The sequence below is a fragment of the Pezoporus flaviventris genome, unplaced genomic scaffold (genome assembly GCF_033815535.1).
Source record: "Pezoporus flaviventris isolate CSIRO_AGI_PZ_B2104156 unplaced genomic scaffold, CSIRO_AGI_Pfla_v1 ptg000035l, whole genome shotgun sequence".
Classification (NCBI taxonomy): Eukaryota; Metazoa; Chordata; class Aves; order Psittaciformes; family Psittacidae; genus Pezoporus; species Pezoporus flaviventris.
The window spans coordinates 590,543-608,331 of NW_026892583.1; the positions used below are offsets into that span (position 1 = coordinate 590,543).

Here is a 17,789-nt window from a genome sequence, read left to right on the forward strand (position 1 = left end):
CTTGCAGTGTAATATGGCTCAAAACCCATACAGATAAACAATGAAACTTGGTTCTCCCTCTTCTTATCCACCCATCCCAGTATCACAACCTGCAAGGAAGGCAGATTTCAAGATCATAATCAGTTGAGAAAAAGGATTGGTCTCCTTTTCCTCACTCCATGTCCGGTAGTTGTTAGCACTTCACCCTTTGTCATCTCTTTTCTGTGTCCTTCACTCAAAATCCCCCTCTGCATCTGCACATTTCATCTCAGTGGAAAATGAGGAAGTACTAGGAGAAGAATAGCTTTGTACATAGACTTTATTTTACTGTTTGTTGCTAACTTGGAAAGCATTTTGCCTGCTGATTTCAAACCATGTCTAACCGGTTTTAGCTAACAAAAAGGCCTAGATCTTTGTGAACCTTCTATCATCTGTCAGAACCAATCTGTATTTGTTCTCAATTCTAGCTTACTATTTCCTTTTCAAAATGTCATATCATATGGTACAATCTTTTTTAAGCATTCAACCTTAACATCAGCAGAGCAAGTACTCCACTATACTGCTTTCATCTTTAGAACAATCCTTAATCCTGTTCATGTTTGGTTTTACTGAACCAACCAATTCTTTAACAGTTGGCGAGATGTATACTGAATTTCAACCCCAGCTGGGCATTCACACCGAGCCAGAATAACAAACTCCAGTATTACTGAGGGGAAAGCTTTCAAGACTAGACATTTGAGAATGTGTGACATGTTTTGCAACATCATCTAGGACTTCACAGCCTGATGATCACCTGCTTTACTGAGGCTACTACCATTTTAGTTTTTGCTAAAGTAACCTTACCCGTCTGGAGTTGCTCTTGCTGAAGATCTGATTGTTCTACTTGGTGAGGCTGATTGGAGAAACTCTGGTTGTAACTGGCCTGGTACTGGTTTTGCTGCTTAAGGGTTTCTGGCTCATTAACAGGAGGAACGGGTGCATTCATGTTGAATACCTACAACGTGAGAAAAACAGCTCTTTGGTCCAATTCACTTCTTAAAATTCTTCATTGCATCATATAAAGAATATAAAGAATATTTTACGTAATTACAAGACTGATTCCACTGTTTGTACAGAAAAAGAACGACTACCAAAATAAAGGGACTCTATACTGATCTACTACTTACTGTTTGCATGGATTGGAATGGAGCTGCATTAACATTGATTCCGCTGCTATGCAAAGGCTTGCTAGATCCAGCCTGGAACACCTGTGGCTGGGATGCAGTGGGAAGTGATGATGATGACGGGGTCTGGTCTGCATTCAGTGACATTGAAGCCTAACAATTAAAACACACAACATTTAAGCAGCTTTTGCATAATACTACATAATTTTACTTAAAACCCTTACTTTAAAAAAGCCAAAGCACAACATAAAAAAGTGACAACCCTCAGATCCACTTCAAGAAATGAGTATTTTCTACTTCAGCTGAACAGCCTCATCACAACAGCTTAATGGGAGAACATAAATCTACCAGTCTTCTCCTCCATAACTTGAAACACAACTAGAAAAACTCGAGGGGGGAATGAACAAGTTTCTAGGCTAAACGCTAGCCAATGTATAAAACATAAATCACATTCCTTAAGCCAACAACACTGATGCTCGCGTTGGCATCTAACTAAACAATCTTGTTTATTACAAGTCTTGCTATGAAGGAGTAACTGGTCACAGATAGCTTCAAAATGTTGAAATTACATGGAACTGAAGCAGTCCTATCTACAGGTGACTGAGAATTAAAAGCCACATCTTTATTTACAGAGAACCATAGACTAACATTTGATCCCACCTGCAAGCAAAGTCCTTCCCACCCCCTGTGAGATCAAGACTTGCCTGAATCTGGTCAATTGATTCTTTCTGTGGCCGTTGCTCTGTTGTGTGAGAAGGCTGATACATGGGTTGGGAGGCTGTATATCCCTCACTTGTAGAAGAAACCAAGGGCACCTGATAAAATAAACCCCAAAAGCCAGCTGATGCTCACACACAGTTTTAGTAAGAGTATCAGCTCTAGAATTAGCACTCTCTCCAGCAAATCTTTACAACTATTATAAATTAAGGACTGTTTTAACAAGTAAGAGATTTAACCACCTCACCTTGACATGTATTCTAAACATGTCACACCATCCGCCCCCTGCCACAGTGTATTCTGTGGCTATTTCTCAACTGGCTGGACATGTATTTGCTTCTACTAAAGAATATCCTTTTCCTCATTTCCCTACACAATCCTAACCACAATAACAGTAAGCATGGGAAAAGAAAGACAGGAATATACAGCAGTTTAAATGGGAGGCTCATAGAGAAATTGAGAAGGGCTGTTTTCCAGGGGACTGGATTTGCTCATTTTACAGCCTTTGCTCCTCTGCACAGAGTCCAGTGAAAACTCTAACCAGCAAAGCAGAGGACTTTGCATTTAAGGCTATCAAGGACTTCAAGAGGCAACTGATAACAACTGGTGGGTGTGTTCACATCACCTTGCTGAGCATTCAAAAGCTAAGAGGTACAGTAAGCTATTGCTTGTAATATACCAAAGAGAATCACTGGCAGCACTGCTTGAGGTAAGGAAAGCAAGGAAGAAAAACCCCACAGATACCATCAGCAGTAAAATAAAAGCTGGTGCAGAGAGAATTCTCTGCCAAAAAGAACAGCCTACACTTACAAAACAAAACTGCCAAGAATGCTACCACTTCAGCAGGTACATACACAGGAAACCAAAGCGAAAAAAAGAACCACATTCCTGTTTCTGTACAAATAAATGACTTAAAACGTGCAGATCTAATCTGGACAAGATAAAGCAAGCAAGTAACACTATTCTTACTCCAAGATAAAAATCTGGATAGATTGTGTCTTTTGCTTTTCAAATATCTACAGGATCAGCCTTACTACTTGAGACCAGCAGAGTCCCTCAGAGGTGCCACATATGCTCAATTCAAAATCAGGAAGTTCCTTATCACTAGACAGTTCAGTATTAAGCTGGCATAGTTTAATGAAAAGGTGAATACATCATTTATACAATGCAGCAGCAAGTTTAAGAGATGCTACTTCAACAGGAGTTTTGGGAAAGCTCAGCTGAAAGCAGCACTGAAACTCAATCTGAGTGCTCTACAACTCCAGTATTAAAGTAGTATCCAAGCAAGCAACTGGGACTAAATCCTTAATAGAAGAAATAAAGAAACAGAACACAAACTATACAGTTAATCCATTAAATCTATTTGTGGTGACACCCACTTGACAGATACAGACTGCCCTGGAACCAAGTTATTTTGGTTTTGGTATTTCTGTTGCAAAGAAGCAAATACAGGACAGCTTATTTCTAGCTAAATTAAAAATACTACTACACATGGTTTCACACAAAAAAGAACACTGCTAGAGAAAGACTGACACATCTAATTATTACTCCAGCTTGCACAGAATGCACAGAGAAGCCTCAAGTTAAACTGCTATGTTAGAGTAGAACTACAGAAAGCAGATTTCCAAAGTCCTTCCTCTCAATCATGCAAAACCACACTTAAAATTCACCACTGTCACATGGAATACAGATTGTAAGTGATGGCAGCCTAACACACAGGCAAGTGGAAGCCAATTTGTGAAATGAAAATCACATCCACACACTAAATTTGAAGGCTGGGGTGGGCTCCATAGACTGAAAGAACTGGTAACTGCTGAGAAGTCCACACACTAGGCCATTAGAATGAGCTGCACAAAGCTTCTGTGTTTGTGCCTTCCAGTTTAAGAGGCCTCAAATTAGAAGTGCAGTTCCTCAGGAAACTCATACTTCAACCTTGAATCCAGCTGTTTGCCAAAGAGGAAAATCATAGAATCACAGAATAGTTAGGGTTGGAAAGGACCTTAAGATCATCCAGTTCCAAACCGCCTGCCATGGGCAGGGACACCTCACACTAAACCATGGCACCCAAGGCTTCGTCCAACCTGGCCTGATAAGACTCCATTATGGAAGATATTCAATGTCTGCACAGCACAAAAAACTGGATATAATGATGTTTATAAACAACAATGCTGAAGAGACAGTGGAGATTAGAAATCAGAACCTCAGCTTTGAGTTTCTCATATAATTAGGAACTCAATCCTACTGTAGTATCAATCAAGCCTGAAATAAATGTAAATACGATTTGCTAAACATTTTACCTGTGTAGCTTCTGGTTGCACAGGAACTTGATTAGGCTGGGCAAGTCTTGACTCGGCATGAACTGAAGTAAAATAAGTTTACTTACTACATAGCACAATCAAACCTTTCACAGAACAGCACTGCCATCTTTTCTAATTCAGTTATTTGAGAGCTGATCATCATAAAAATGATTATCTCCTAGCATGGCCAAGCTATCCTTAAAATTCCAATTACAATTTCCATGCAAAGTTATTTCCAATTACCCAAACCAATCCAACATCTCCAAAAGATTACACAAAACTCTTATTTCGCCCATTTAAAAATACTGAAGATGTTCCACCTTCCCAAGCAAAACCTAGAAGCAAGTGAAAATCAGAAGCCTACAGTGTTCTTTAAAAGTACAATCACATTTCTGATAAATAATAATACAGTGCTCTGAAAGTGTATTTTTATTGAGGACCCTTCTACTATGTAGTAGCAACTGAAGCATTTCTAATAGGTGACCTGCAGGCTTCCCCAGTATTTATGTTTAGGATTTACCATTACAAACCTGGAGGGCAAACCATTTGTGGCATGTCCAAATTCTGTGCTGGATTCATGGGCTGTGCAGACACAATAGCAGGATCAAGTGTTTGGTTCTCAAACTCCAGCATAGAGTCCTAGGGAAAAACATCAAATCAAATCTAATCCAATTTATCGTGTTTCAGAAATATTCAGAACACAGAAATGTCCAGGTCCCAATAAAGAAGTTTATTTCACAGTTAAACAATTGCTGGGTTAACCATTTTAATCAAGATATTAAGCCCTTCAAAAACGTATTTATTACATTGAAAATTCAGTTAATTTATACATTAACTGAGAAAAAGATAGCTGGAGGGAGATTTTAATGGCCAGACAGAATAGGTGGCAAACTGTTCTTTATTCTTTATCCCAAATTACCACTTTTTAGGAAGAAACAAAAGGAACAGAAGAAGTGGATGCCTCATTTGTTACCAAGATGTCTGCTCCTTTTGTGAAGGAGAGGCTTTTTCAGATACAACCATTATCTTCCAATGTTTCCTAGCTGTTCTAGCGTTTTGGAGGGAGCCTTCAAGAAGCAAGCCAAAAACTACTGTCTTTACATGTAGAAGTTTTTCATAACACAAAATTTACAACTACAATAGAGAAGGGATCTTTTACAGCTGGTCTCACTTCAGCACAATAGACAATGGCTCCCAGTGATGCACAGCTTTCTGCCTTCTCTGTAGACTTAACACAGACAAGGACCAAATAGCTAAATAACCTTCTAGTTGTACTTTGACAGCAGTACAGACGTGCAGGCTTTGGATGAGATCTTGCCATACAGCACTAACACTGTCTGCAAGACCACTGTATCTTTCAAATGAACTACAGGAGACTCTTTAAATCATGCCTAACAGCCAGGAAGTGCTGTTTTCTTTCTTTGGTTCCAACTTCACAGTAGGGTGTGTTCATCATACCTGCATGAAGTTATACGGGCCCTGCATCTGCGCCATAAGGTCCTGTACTCGCTGTCTTCTAACAAGAGGATCTGCTTGAGCCACAGTAGTGAGCGTGTGAGGTTCAGGAACTGGAGGAGATGTAGCTTGTGTCTGTTGCTGCAGCGAATTTACAACCTAACAAGAAAAAAGCAAGCAACTGCAATTTCAGCTTAAGAGAACATTGCACAGAAGTGACTCAGTAGGTCTTGAAATTTATGGCTGTTGCCTAATTCGTTATGGATGTAATTACTATAGTGTTCTTGAAGAAAAATACTACATCCTCCTACAGTCATGCTAATACTGGTGGCCAGCTACTGGTCTGAGCACTTAATAGGATTAGAAAGCCCAGACTGTGCTCTATTTTGTTTCCATCTACTCTATTCCCCATTAAGAACAGTGCTAACAAAAAATTGTTCAATATTATGGGGGTTTCTTTTAGAGCAGGTTTTCAGACAGCAATTATCACCATTTGGATATTTAAAGTCGGGGAAGATTAAGTTTCAGATATATGCACAGATGGAGAACAATTATTGTCTCCTACATCTCTGGTAAATGTAAGTACAGTCAGAATTTTTTTATCTTTTAAAGACTTCAAACTTTAAGTTTTCACAGCCACCTCTAGGCCACATTCTCAAATGTCATTCTAGCTAGCTGATTTATGTTCTCAGAGAACAGCAGGCAGCATTGCATGATAGAAAGATTGCAAGACAGCACCGTGGGGGGACACCAGAAGCCCAGAAGCAGAAGCAAAACTCATAGTGAGCAGGAAAGCTCAGATTTACTGGCTGTATTCCAATACGGCGCACAAACAAAGGTACAACGAAGAGCAACATGCTTTCAAATACCACCTTATCAAAGACAGCAGAGCAACCAGGAAAGCTGAACATGAGCATCTAAAAACATCCATCATCAAACAGCTTGCAAACAGATAGTTACAAAGACAGCTGAGCTGCTCAAAGTTGCGCTTTAATGTTCCTAATAAGTTTTGCTCTCTAGACAACTCCTGTTACATGAAGAACAGTTTTCAGTTTGCATTCATGTCAACAACTGTCCTTTAAAAAGATGATTGTCAATAACTTATCTGTCACTTTTGCACTCCCACGAGCTTTTAATTATTAATCATCTTCCAGATAAACAGGCAAGCCTTAAACTTACAACTGCACAAGATACAAATGAGCATAAACACACCTGAAGTTCCAAATACTTCTGTAAAAGATCTGGTTTCTAATTAGAACTGCAGAAGCCAGATTTCTGCACAGCAATCATGACAAGTGACAAATAATCCTACAAGCATAGGCCTGACCTTTAAACTTGAACTTCTGCTATCCACCTTCCTTGCTCAGAGCCTACTCCTTGTTGTGTATGTGACATCCTGCACCTAACACCACCTCACAAGCTCCAATGACTCTTTCTTTAACCAAATCCCTACCCAACTGTAATGGAAAATTAAGAAGCAATAAAAAATAACTAAACTAAAACACAGCCACAACGTACATTCCTCTTTAAGATCCCCTTCAGATCCATATCTCCAGTATTAGCCATGCAAAGAGAAGCAGTTTGACAATTCCCATGGATGTACATCCTAAGGCTTTCCACACTGGAAAACAAGCATAACTGCCCTGCTGTATTACAGTCCCCAAACTCCAAATGATGGACTGCTTTCGAACTAGGAACTAAGCCCTGTAAGTGGATTTTAATTCCCCCTAACAATGTTACTTAGAGCACACATCTACACCTCTTGCACATTACAAAGTCCAATAATGAAAGTAAAGCAACAATGCAAGCCAGGTGACTGGGTGAAACTTGAAAGGTCAAACCAGCAGCTACTCATCTCCGACACCATTACTGCCAAAACCATTCTCTATTTAAGCACCATCACTCAACTTACGAAGCCCAAGTCATTTGTAAGAATTCAGTACCTGGAATAACCAAGAAAACAGAACAGGGATAAAAAAATCTAATGTTTTCCTTTTTCACCAATAGTACTGTACTAACTTCACATGGTGCTTGATGTATTACATTTTCTTTTGAAAACATCTTTTTTTTAATGGCAAAAGGAACTGTTTAGGGCCTATTCCTTTAGTCTTATTACCACTACCAGGTACTTTGACTTATTATAATCATAGTAGGATGAAACTACTACAAAAATTTCAAGTTTTACATATTAAGTAGCCAATGGACAGGCTGTAGTTCTAAAGTTATCAGCTTTCTAACTGTCTGCTACATGAAAATGGTGCAGAGACAACTCAAATGTAAGGATTCTTATTCAAAATGCAAATTATTACCCAACCATACATCTCCATTCATCTCAGAGCCACAGCAGCAAGGTGAAACTTTTGAGAGCTGAACCTCCGCAGAACATATTTGACTCATCAAATTGCATGCTCACCTCTTGACACCCTGCCCCTTGACATTCTCAAGGCAGAGCTGCCCAGACGCAATCAGAAGAGAATAACAGGGTATAAAGAAGGCCAGGGGGCAAAGAAAAAGGGGAAATAAACGCAGAAGTTTAATGAGACCACAAACCAACCAGAATGAATTTTTATTCTGGCAGTCACAGAACAGTTTCCAATTCTACACAAAGCACACACGTCCATCCAACCAAGGTTCCATAATCTAAGACAGACAGAACTTTGTATTCAAGCAGATTCAGGTACATCTTACAAAAGAAGCAGTTAAAAAACAATAGAAATCAATCAAACAGAAAAGCTAACAACAAAAATCTCCACAACCAAACCCCTGCTGTTACCAATAAAGGGCATCTTCACCAAAACTAAAACATGATATAATCCAACTGCAAATACGCTCAGAAAAAGTCACAAGCAAATTCCTTCATGTAAAACTTCAGGAAGGCCCATACAGAAATGTCACTGTGAGACACCATCACTTCTTAACCTACAAACAAAGCATATCCCAGCAATCTTGAATGCATTACATCCACTCATGGGTTACTGAAAGACAAGTCTGTGATAGCCTTCCCCCTTTCACAAACAGTTATGGAAGTCTTCTGCTTAAATGTTCTCTTTCAGCTTCCAAAATTAACAGCTATCGTTCCCAGCTCTTATTATACTGACACCACAACCACCTCAAGCTGACAAAGGCTCTATACAATGTATATCATCATCTTCCCTAAGGACAATTCAGCTGCATTCCCATGAGAAATGGGATTTTGCTGGCAGTAAGAACAGCAAGAGTAATTTCAAAGACACTCTCAATTTCCCCTTTTTGTGTTAAATCTCAGAAAATAGGGTTCTTAATTACGAAGAAGCAATCTCTAACTCCAAATTGCTCATTTATACATAGTCCAACAAATCTGGACAGGAAGGACAACTGAAGTGTATATTCTTTTGTATTATATTGTTCTACGAAAACAAAGCCAATATAATCCAGATTTAGCTGACTAGTAAAGGCGTGTGGAAAACTGCAAGTTTCTGAGATCAATCTGACACAAAACTAAAACCTGAATTCTTTGACCACACCAACAGGGTTAACACATATTATTATTATTCCCATTAGGAAGGGTCTGAGTTTTCAGTTGTGCAATATACAGCCTTGCAGTTTAAGAGCAGAGGGAAGCACAACAGGCTTTGAGCATTAGGATGTGTTCTATACTCTTAATCTCTTCATCCGTGCTACTCATATGAAGAACTACAGAGAACCAAACGTCCAAGATACTCTGGGCACTTGGTAAAAACACAGACATAATTTGGGTGTAAGTCAAGACAGACTGAAGCCAGTCTTCAGCTTTTAAAGAGATTTCTTAAATTGCATTCAATAGCAGTGTTACTTTAGGGGTTTTGAAGTAAGGAAATGGAATACTATGACAAGGTACTATCAAAATCAATCATTTGCATACATAGCAAAGTTCTAGAAGCCTCACACCCATCCTAAGTGCTACTACATCTCTTAATGGTCTTCTACACCATCAGATACGAATTTCAGCCAGACTGACTGTAAAATCAGACAAGCAGATAATCAGATCAAAATGACTGCTCTCTTTTCCACCACCTGAAGATACCACAAACACTTCACACATGAATGAGCCTGAAGACACAACGGAAGAGTTAAAAAAATTGACCATCTCTAATTTGCTGCTGCAGAGACTAAACTGAATCAAAACTTCAGTCTCCAGCACCTGAAAGATGCTGCTCATACCTATTCCTACCAGACAGATACAACTCAAGTTCCAACATATCAAACATTTGAATGACTCCATGTGACTTGTCCTTTCCAGCACATGAAGAACACGAATTTAAGTACAGTAAGATGATGGACTTGTACATGTAGTTAAGTCTACAGTCTAAATTACTAAACCGGGAATGGATCCCAATAGCAACATACCACAAACATCACAAGCGAACAATCACTCAACCACAAAGGAGCAGCAAGTTAAATACTTGAAGAAACATAGTTCCTGAAAGCAGGGATGTACATACAAGCATATTTTAACATCAAATTATGTGCATAGGCAATCCAGAGTAGGTATTAGTTGAGATACTAATTTTCAGCTCTCTCTCCATGGAACTGCTCAATGAAACAGACAACTATGCCATGCTGTCAGCAGCTTTGTAGATAAACTTAAGTTCCACATTTGCAGCAAAGTTACCTTAAAAAAAGTCTAAAAACCACAAATCTTCAGTCTTTTTAAGCCTATGACTTTCACGTTCCATTCTGCAAGCAAGCGGCTACTGAACAGAAGCAAGCTCTCTGCAAACTTAGCCAAACTGGGTACTCCTGAGCTAAATACGTAATTGAAGGGTGAGTAGTGAGTCGAAGCCTACTTAAATGTATGTATTTTTACAGATACTGGGGAAGAAAGAGTGCAATACTAAAACCTATCATGAATTGTGAGTCAGCGGAAACAGGGATTGCAATTTTACCTGCAGTACACAAGATCTTACCTCAACCGTTTCAACTGTCCACTCATCTACCTGTTCCTTCTCACTACTGCTGAACTGAGCCTCTGCCATGAATTGTCTGTTTACATACTAAAATAAAAATAAGAAAGGGTATGAAAGTAAAAGTAAGTGGCATTAAAGCTATACAAAATGACAGTCTTTCCAGTGAGTAATACCTCAGTTGATTCCACTTCAGTTGGTTCAGTAAATTCTTCCGCCGGATCAGGTTCTGCAAGAAAAATGTATCATTTAGGTGAAAAACACCCACGCTGCAGACAGAGAAGATGCAAAATGATGAAAAGATCTTTCCCACTAAAAGTGGGATTTTGAAGAAGTCTGATGCTTTTTTGTAGTAGTCATTTATCAAAAAACATGTACTTTAAAGAACTGTTCCGGACTATCAGCACACAGAAAGTGCAGTTAGGCAGAAGAATGAACAGACACACATCTACTCCTGAGTGATAGTAATAGCTAGTGTTAGAAGCTCACTGTACATTAAGGAATGAGTCCCTTTATTACACATCATCAAGGGGATAGGATGTTGATTACAGATCTGAAATTAGAGCCTCAATATTGAGTCAATACTTGACTTGCAGTTAAGTATCTGCTGGGTTCAGAAGCAAACCTAATGCTACAAAGTACATAAAAACTTTTGTCTCAGAATGAAGAAAGCAAAAATACCAAGACATGAACAGAGAATCACCAAAGCAAAGATTCTCAGATGTCTGAATTAAACAGGAAAAAAAAACTCTTTAAATTCTTGCTAGGAAGAGTTATGTTCAGCTATCCTGAATTTCAGTTCTCTCCACAACATATTCAAAAGGGAAAAAAGGTCATGAATGTTCTTCTTAAGCTTGGTACCATATTCTGGAGTTTAAGCATGTCAGCATCCTGTTTGCTCCAAAACCTCTTCCCTCCTAACAAAAGATTAAACTGGTATGAACCACCAAAAAATAGAAAAGGCTCAGGCAATCAGAACTTTGATGTTTAATCATTTTAATACCAAGGATGAAAAAAAATGGTTTAAATTCACACTGATAAAACTACAGAAAAACAGAAAAGAGTTGCTGGCAATATTTTCATTTGCAGAAACTTGCTTCTAAGTAATTTCCCTGTTAGCCTGAGTTCTTATTTCAGCAAATGACGTATTGCAGTCAAATGCTGAAATAAGTATTCAAAAGCACGTACTAAGTGACTCTGCTCCCTCAGCCAGCTGACGCTCTGCAGTTAGAACGCTCAGCCCTTCCTTGCACATGACAGAAGACATTTACGATGTGATCATTAGGAAGGATTAGCCCCTCCAAAGCAGCAGCTGGCAGGAGTAGCCTTACAGAACCCTTCTGGAACACAGCTCTGCTTTTCTCTCCTCATGGCTCAGAGCAGGGCTGAGTAACTGGCTGGCTGTCCCTATAGATGTTGCCTAGTCAGATATACCTGATCATCAAAAAATGACATTTCTATCCAAAACACAAAGAATTCAGAGACAGGTGAATTTTGTGCTTAAAACTGCCCTTGTAATTTAATCATTCTGGAGAATCCAAAGAGACAAGACAGTACAACACAAATAGAGTAGTCACAAAGCATCTTCAAATCCTACCAGCTTCTGCTACAGTGTCTTCTACTGCAGGTGCAGGTGTTGCCTCTTCTTCCTCACACAATCCATTCTGATGGTTATGGGTGCTGTCGAAGTAACTAGTTTGAAGAATACGTTCAACAATCTCCTTCAGAGCTTTATCTACGGAAACAGAAGTTAAATGTTAACAGTAACTTAATACTAAACATCTTTTCCTTCCTTCCCAAAGATCCCATGTAAATTACCAACAAATTTACTGTAAGCCAATTCCTTACAGAACAACTGTCAGTACAAACAAGTAATTTTACACGGGTACCACCTTCATGAAGGTTCTTGCCCTGAGGTGTAGTGGCTCAGAGCAGCCTTTGTAAGCAGAACAGGCACAAGCTTGCACTCAGTGCCTCAGATGAATGCTGTGGTGTCTTACCCAAAACAGATCAGCCACACTGGCAAGGCAGCATTACTGACTACGCAGGCCAACAAAAACCAAAACAGACTCAAAATGGAAAATTCACAAAGCATGTCTGGCAAGTGATAATCACTATATGAGTCAATGCATACACAGAGAACAGCACAGAAACACATTAACATTCATCCCTATAAGAAGGTGATTATCACTAAAAGCTCATCCTGAGATCCAGACACAATACCCAACCCAGCTCCATCCAGTAAGAGAATGACTCAGTCTCCAATGAGCATCCATCCCTCCTGAAATCCAGCTCTGTACCTTTTGCTTCAGCCACCTCTTGAAGTAAGTATGTGGTGCATACCTTTGGGCTCTCAAAGATCTAACACCACAACCACTTCAGACTTGAGTTAGTAAAAAAATGCTAACCTTGTACCTCCTGAAAAGATTTCATTTCAACAATATAAATAATTTGAAGTTCTGCCACAAAAAAGGGGAAAATCTTATTAAGGACACAGTATTGTTCTCTGCTTGTATCACTTCTCAGTAAAGCAGGTTAGGTAACAACTGCAATACTATCATTTAACTTCCTATAAATAGAACACAAAAACCTCTTTCCATGGCTCAATATTACTCTAACGTAATAAGGGTAATTGATTCCTTTAAAAGGGGGGAATGTTGTTGGCCATTTTACCCACAAAACAGGATTATCTTCCCTACCACTTTCTTACTGATTTCCAATTAAGAGATTTCAAAAATTCCCCATGATACAAGAAACAGACAACTGCCAAGCACAGCCATTTTTCTTAGTCTAATGTCAGAAGCTATGTATTAATGAAAACTTACATTTCTGCAAGAAAACAGTAAAGAAATTCCATCTGCGTGATCAGACCCTGATTTTTAGAGTTAGCCAAAATAGGGCAAAACCAGAATGCTTTTTCCAGGAGAGAAAAGAGAGCAAAATATCACACTAAAAAAGGCCATGTCAGATTATGTATTTGGTCACATTATTGACAAAGCTCCTTGTTTACACACAGGTTTCCAGAAAACAAAGAACTGCCACTCAGCACCACCAGCAGCAGAATACTGCTGAAATAGCAGGAACAGCTTAAATAGAGTAATGGATCAGTAAAACAAAACACACTACACACTAAGTTCACACTTCAGTAAGTTATTTTGTTACAGTCCATCTAAGGTCTGAATAAAGTAGTTATTTCAACTGCCAAAGTTCTCTCAGATCAGACATTGTATTTGTAAGTTCAGGCAGAAATTTAGTGCACACAGACTTATACTTACAGGTTGTTCCACAAACTGGTTTCTCCTTCCCTTCCAGTAAGTCCCAGAGGTGAACAGATGCTTGCTCATACTGCTCATTCAACCTTAAAAAAATAATTGAGAGTTAATTTCTTACCAAGTCTTTAAATTACCACAGTACAAACACATTGTTACTTGTAACTCACTATTATAAAGGAAAGTACTTTACACTAAGCCTACCTCATGCTCATGTCTCGCTCAGGGTAAACTAGCTTATAGAACTCATCCAGCATGGTCAGTTCCTCCTCTGTCAGCACTGGTACCCCATTTGAACCTTGTTTCAAGTCGTTGCGCACTTCATCATCACCCAACTTGTCCAAAATGAACTGGAGCTCTAGTACAGTCTTTAAACGCTTCTGCTCAGCTTCTTCTCGCATCAGCTGCTCCCTGCGAGCTGTCTTCTTTATTGTTTTCTGGATCTGGTTAAAATGAAAATATTCAATTGCTTAAATTTGGATTCTGCAGTGAACTCAGGGGAAAAAACAGATTTGAAATGTCTTTTAGTGGTAAAGAGGTGGATTTGATGTTGAACTGCTACTTATCAATCTAACGCTACAGCACAATAAGCTGTGAAATTTGAGCATTTTTAAGCAGAATCAAAAGCCTGCAAATTGAGACTAACTTTAAAATCAATGCCACAAACCTTGGATCATACTGGACCTTGATCATATTCTACTTAAGTCTGTACTTCTCTGCGTGACTTACAAGTAGTTCAGTCAAATAACCGCAGTTACCACGTCTAGCGCCTTAGACACCAATGTGTTACCTGAAACAAGCCCTGCTTGCTATTACTGCTTCCTTTATGAATTATTCTGTAAACACCAAGTGATTTTGATCTAGATCTGAGCGGCAAAAATGTACAAAATCAAGTACCTTTTAAACAAATAATGTGGCTATTCACAGCTTCTGCCTTCCATAACTCAAGGAGGACCTACAGCAAGTAGAATAGGTGCAGAGAAGGGCAACAGAACTTACTAAAGGGACAGAGTGGGGCCCTGATAAGAAGAGTCTAAGTCTTGGGTTCTTCAATTTGGAAGAGTGATCCAAGGTTTTTCATCAAGGCCATATAAAGGCCAGCAGATAACACAAACAAAGCTGTTATTCACCATATCCCGTGATGGTGATGGAGGAGACATTCATTCGAACTGCTAGAAGATCAGCTTAAAACAGATCAACAAAAGTACTTCTTACACACCACGGGAGGGAAGCCTGGAATGTTTTGCCATGAAAGAGTGGGGAGACATCATCAGCAAGTTCAAAGAGGATTTAAACAGATGCTTGGACATAAGGTCCACAGACAGACACTAACAGGAACATGAATGTATCTACTCTAACATTCTCAGTTTGAGGATGACGGATGCTGGAAGAGAATGGATGAAGGATCACCATCAGCCTTGTGCTGTGCATAGTACCTTCTACAACTGCTGTCACAGCGCTGGTCTAAATGCATCATTAGTCTGAACCTACAGGATGTTTCTTCCATTCTCATTATTAATCCAAGCACCCAGAGTCCAAAATTCCACTTGTTCCCTTTGTAACTATACAAAACTTCCACCTTTGCTTTCAAAAACTGCAACTTATGACAGTAATTTTCTCCCTCTGAAACATCTAAACTTCCTCTTTAAAATCAAAGACTTATCTTAAAGTCAACTGCATGAAAACTAACTTCAATCAGGAAAAAGTGCCACCAAATGTGAAAGCAGAGCCCCTATTTATTACTCCTGGATTCACTTGCTTCTTCTAGCAGTCAGCTGACGAGGGAAATACGTCAGGATAAACCTGTCAGAAGAAGAAAGTTCTTCATTGCTAACATTCCATAAACATACATGAAACCCTGATGCAAGAAAAGCAAAGCAGCAGCTTGCCTCAGAGGCCTGCACATTTACAACTACATCAGATGTAGAAAGCAGTTTATAATGTGAGGATGCTGATGCCCTCTAAGTTATCCCAGTCTGTCCCCAAACTAAATACACTTGCTAGATCAGTCTGCTGCACTAACATCAATGACACAACAAATCCTACCAGCACTGCTGCTCCTTCCATAACTCATTAACTCCAACTACACTACTGCATTTAGAATCTTCCAGTCCTGTGGAATTACACTTTCACCTGCTTCAGTTCTTCCTTGCAATGATACTGCAGAGGTCTAAAATGGCTTTTTGTTTGCAGTTCTTGGCACAAAAAAAAAAAAAATAAAGCAAAGCTGTTCATATAACTGGAATTGCCCATTAGAGTTTTAGAACTTACTCCTGATGACAGTGTAATCCTCAACCACTTGCCAAAGAAAGAAGCAGGCTTGTGAAATCGATTAAAGAAAATGTTACTATTGGCAGGAAATGGCTGTCTCTAATGTTGTATGGCCTATTTTGTGATCACCCTGCTTTCAACAGTTATGTTTTGTCAGAAAATGAACGCGCTATTTCTGTTCCTATACATTTATGTAGTCCATCAGGAGAATCTTTTAGAAATAGTCTTGAGTAAACCTCACACAAACTAGTACATAGAGTAAACCAGCCACACAAGAAATCACAAGCATTCCACCCCTGTCAGTAGAGGCAACTATTGCATCTAGTATCAGTGAAATCGTTTAAAACCTAAGTGTTTGGATAGCTCATGGTGCACCACTTGCTCTTTACTTACGTCTTGGCTCAGAGCCATAAAACTCCTCTGCAGTTCTTTAGCAAATTCCAGATTATTTGTCACTTCCTGGTATTTTGACACCGCATCCTTAACAGAAACAAGAAAACACAAAAGTAAACCATCGCAAATAAAAATACATACTTCCAACAAACAAATCACCGCATTTTCAGTTCCTCAGTGAGACACACCTCCCTGAATGAGACTGCAATGATGTTAAGTCAAACATGGATCTTCACTGGCAGAAATATTAAAATTTGTGGTTATCTTTAGGGCCTCTGGTTTCCTAAATAAATAAGCTAAAGCATACACTTATATATGCTTGTGCCCATGACATGCTGTTTGGCTTTAGCCAGTTTCTGACAAAAACTAACTGGCAGGCCAGAGGAATGGCGGAGAAGAGTAATCTGGCCGCTCAAAACTGCTCAAGAGATTAAAGGTTTGAGAATTAATGCATTGTTATCTTGAGTCAGAGCCAAAAAATCAAACCATATACAGAGCATCATGCTCCCTCCTCTAGAAAATCTTCATTATTTGCCATTTTCTTAAATCTAATACTCTGATTTGCACCCAAACAACCCAAGCTCCTTAACCCACTTTGCAGTATGAGAAATTAAGAGACTCAAATTAGCTGGGGGGGTGGGTGGGAGAACCCAGAAAAGACATTTACACTCCTGCTGTGAAGAGGTTAATAACGGGTATGTTTCTTGGTAGAACATTATCCAGTAACATCTGAGTGGAAGAAAAGGTTAAGGTCCTAATTTCTTTGAAAAGCAAGGAGCATGAACTGGTTTTGCCTTTTTTTAGGGATTTCCATTTGTAATACAGCTAAGAAACTTATATTATACATTACACATACACATCAGGTGATATGCAGAACTCATCATTCTTAGCCAATTTGTAGAAGCAGAAGATGAGTGGTATTTCAGCATAGTTGGCACAGAAGAACCAAAGTGAAGCCCAGACAGATGAAGGCATCACATGGACCAAGGGAAACAGCTAATTCTTTAACTGCCAACAGCTGCAATAGTTGCAGAGTACATTTATATCTTTCCTTCATTTTTTTCACTGTTAAAAATCATCAACAAAACACTGCTGATTACTGAGCATCTGGCAATCTCTTTAAGTACCAATATGCATGTTTGTATCACACAACTGAATTTAATTTGCTACTCGCTTCATATTTACTACAACTGGAAAACTGCTGTTGAGACAAGCCCTACAACTTCCTACTTTAGGAAACCAGCATACATCCACCAAGTCCATCTTATCTAGAGGTGCACATCTGCTACACTGACAGCTGTGATATACACATGGACGTAGCTT

General features: G+C 39.1%; 1 protein-coding gene across 2 annotated transcripts in view; it reads right to left on the bottom strand.

Annotated features, from left to right (window-relative positions):
• The window catches only part of CAPRIN1 (cell cycle associated protein 1), a 33,023-nt gene that overhangs the window by 5,795 nt on the left and 9,439 nt on the right, over positions 1-17,789 (bottom strand). Inside the window, exons 3-14 of one of the 2 annotated variants that reach the window (XM_061462056.1) lie at positions 16,467-16,553; positions 14,007-14,245; positions 13,809-13,891; positions 12,131-12,268; positions 10,710-10,762; positions 10,537-10,623; positions 5,615-5,770; positions 4,687-4,795; positions 4,157-4,218; positions 1,847-1,957; positions 1,146-1,295; positions 823-973 (exon numbers count right to left, since the gene is read on the bottom strand). In XM_061462056.1, coding sequence (XP_061318040.1) covers positions 823-973; positions 1,146-1,295; positions 1,847-1,957; positions 4,157-4,218; positions 4,687-4,795; positions 5,615-5,770; positions 10,537-10,623; positions 10,710-10,762; positions 12,131-12,268; positions 13,809-13,891; positions 14,007-14,245; positions 16,467-16,553 — 1,426 coding nt within the window. The remainder of the gene's footprint in view (positions 1-822; positions 974-1,145; positions 1,296-1,846; positions 1,958-4,156; positions 4,219-4,686; positions 4,796-5,614; positions 5,771-10,536; positions 10,624-10,709; positions 10,763-12,130; positions 12,269-13,808; positions 13,892-14,006; positions 14,246-16,466; positions 16,554-17,789) is intronic. The other variant, XM_061462057.1, reaches the window with a different exon arrangement.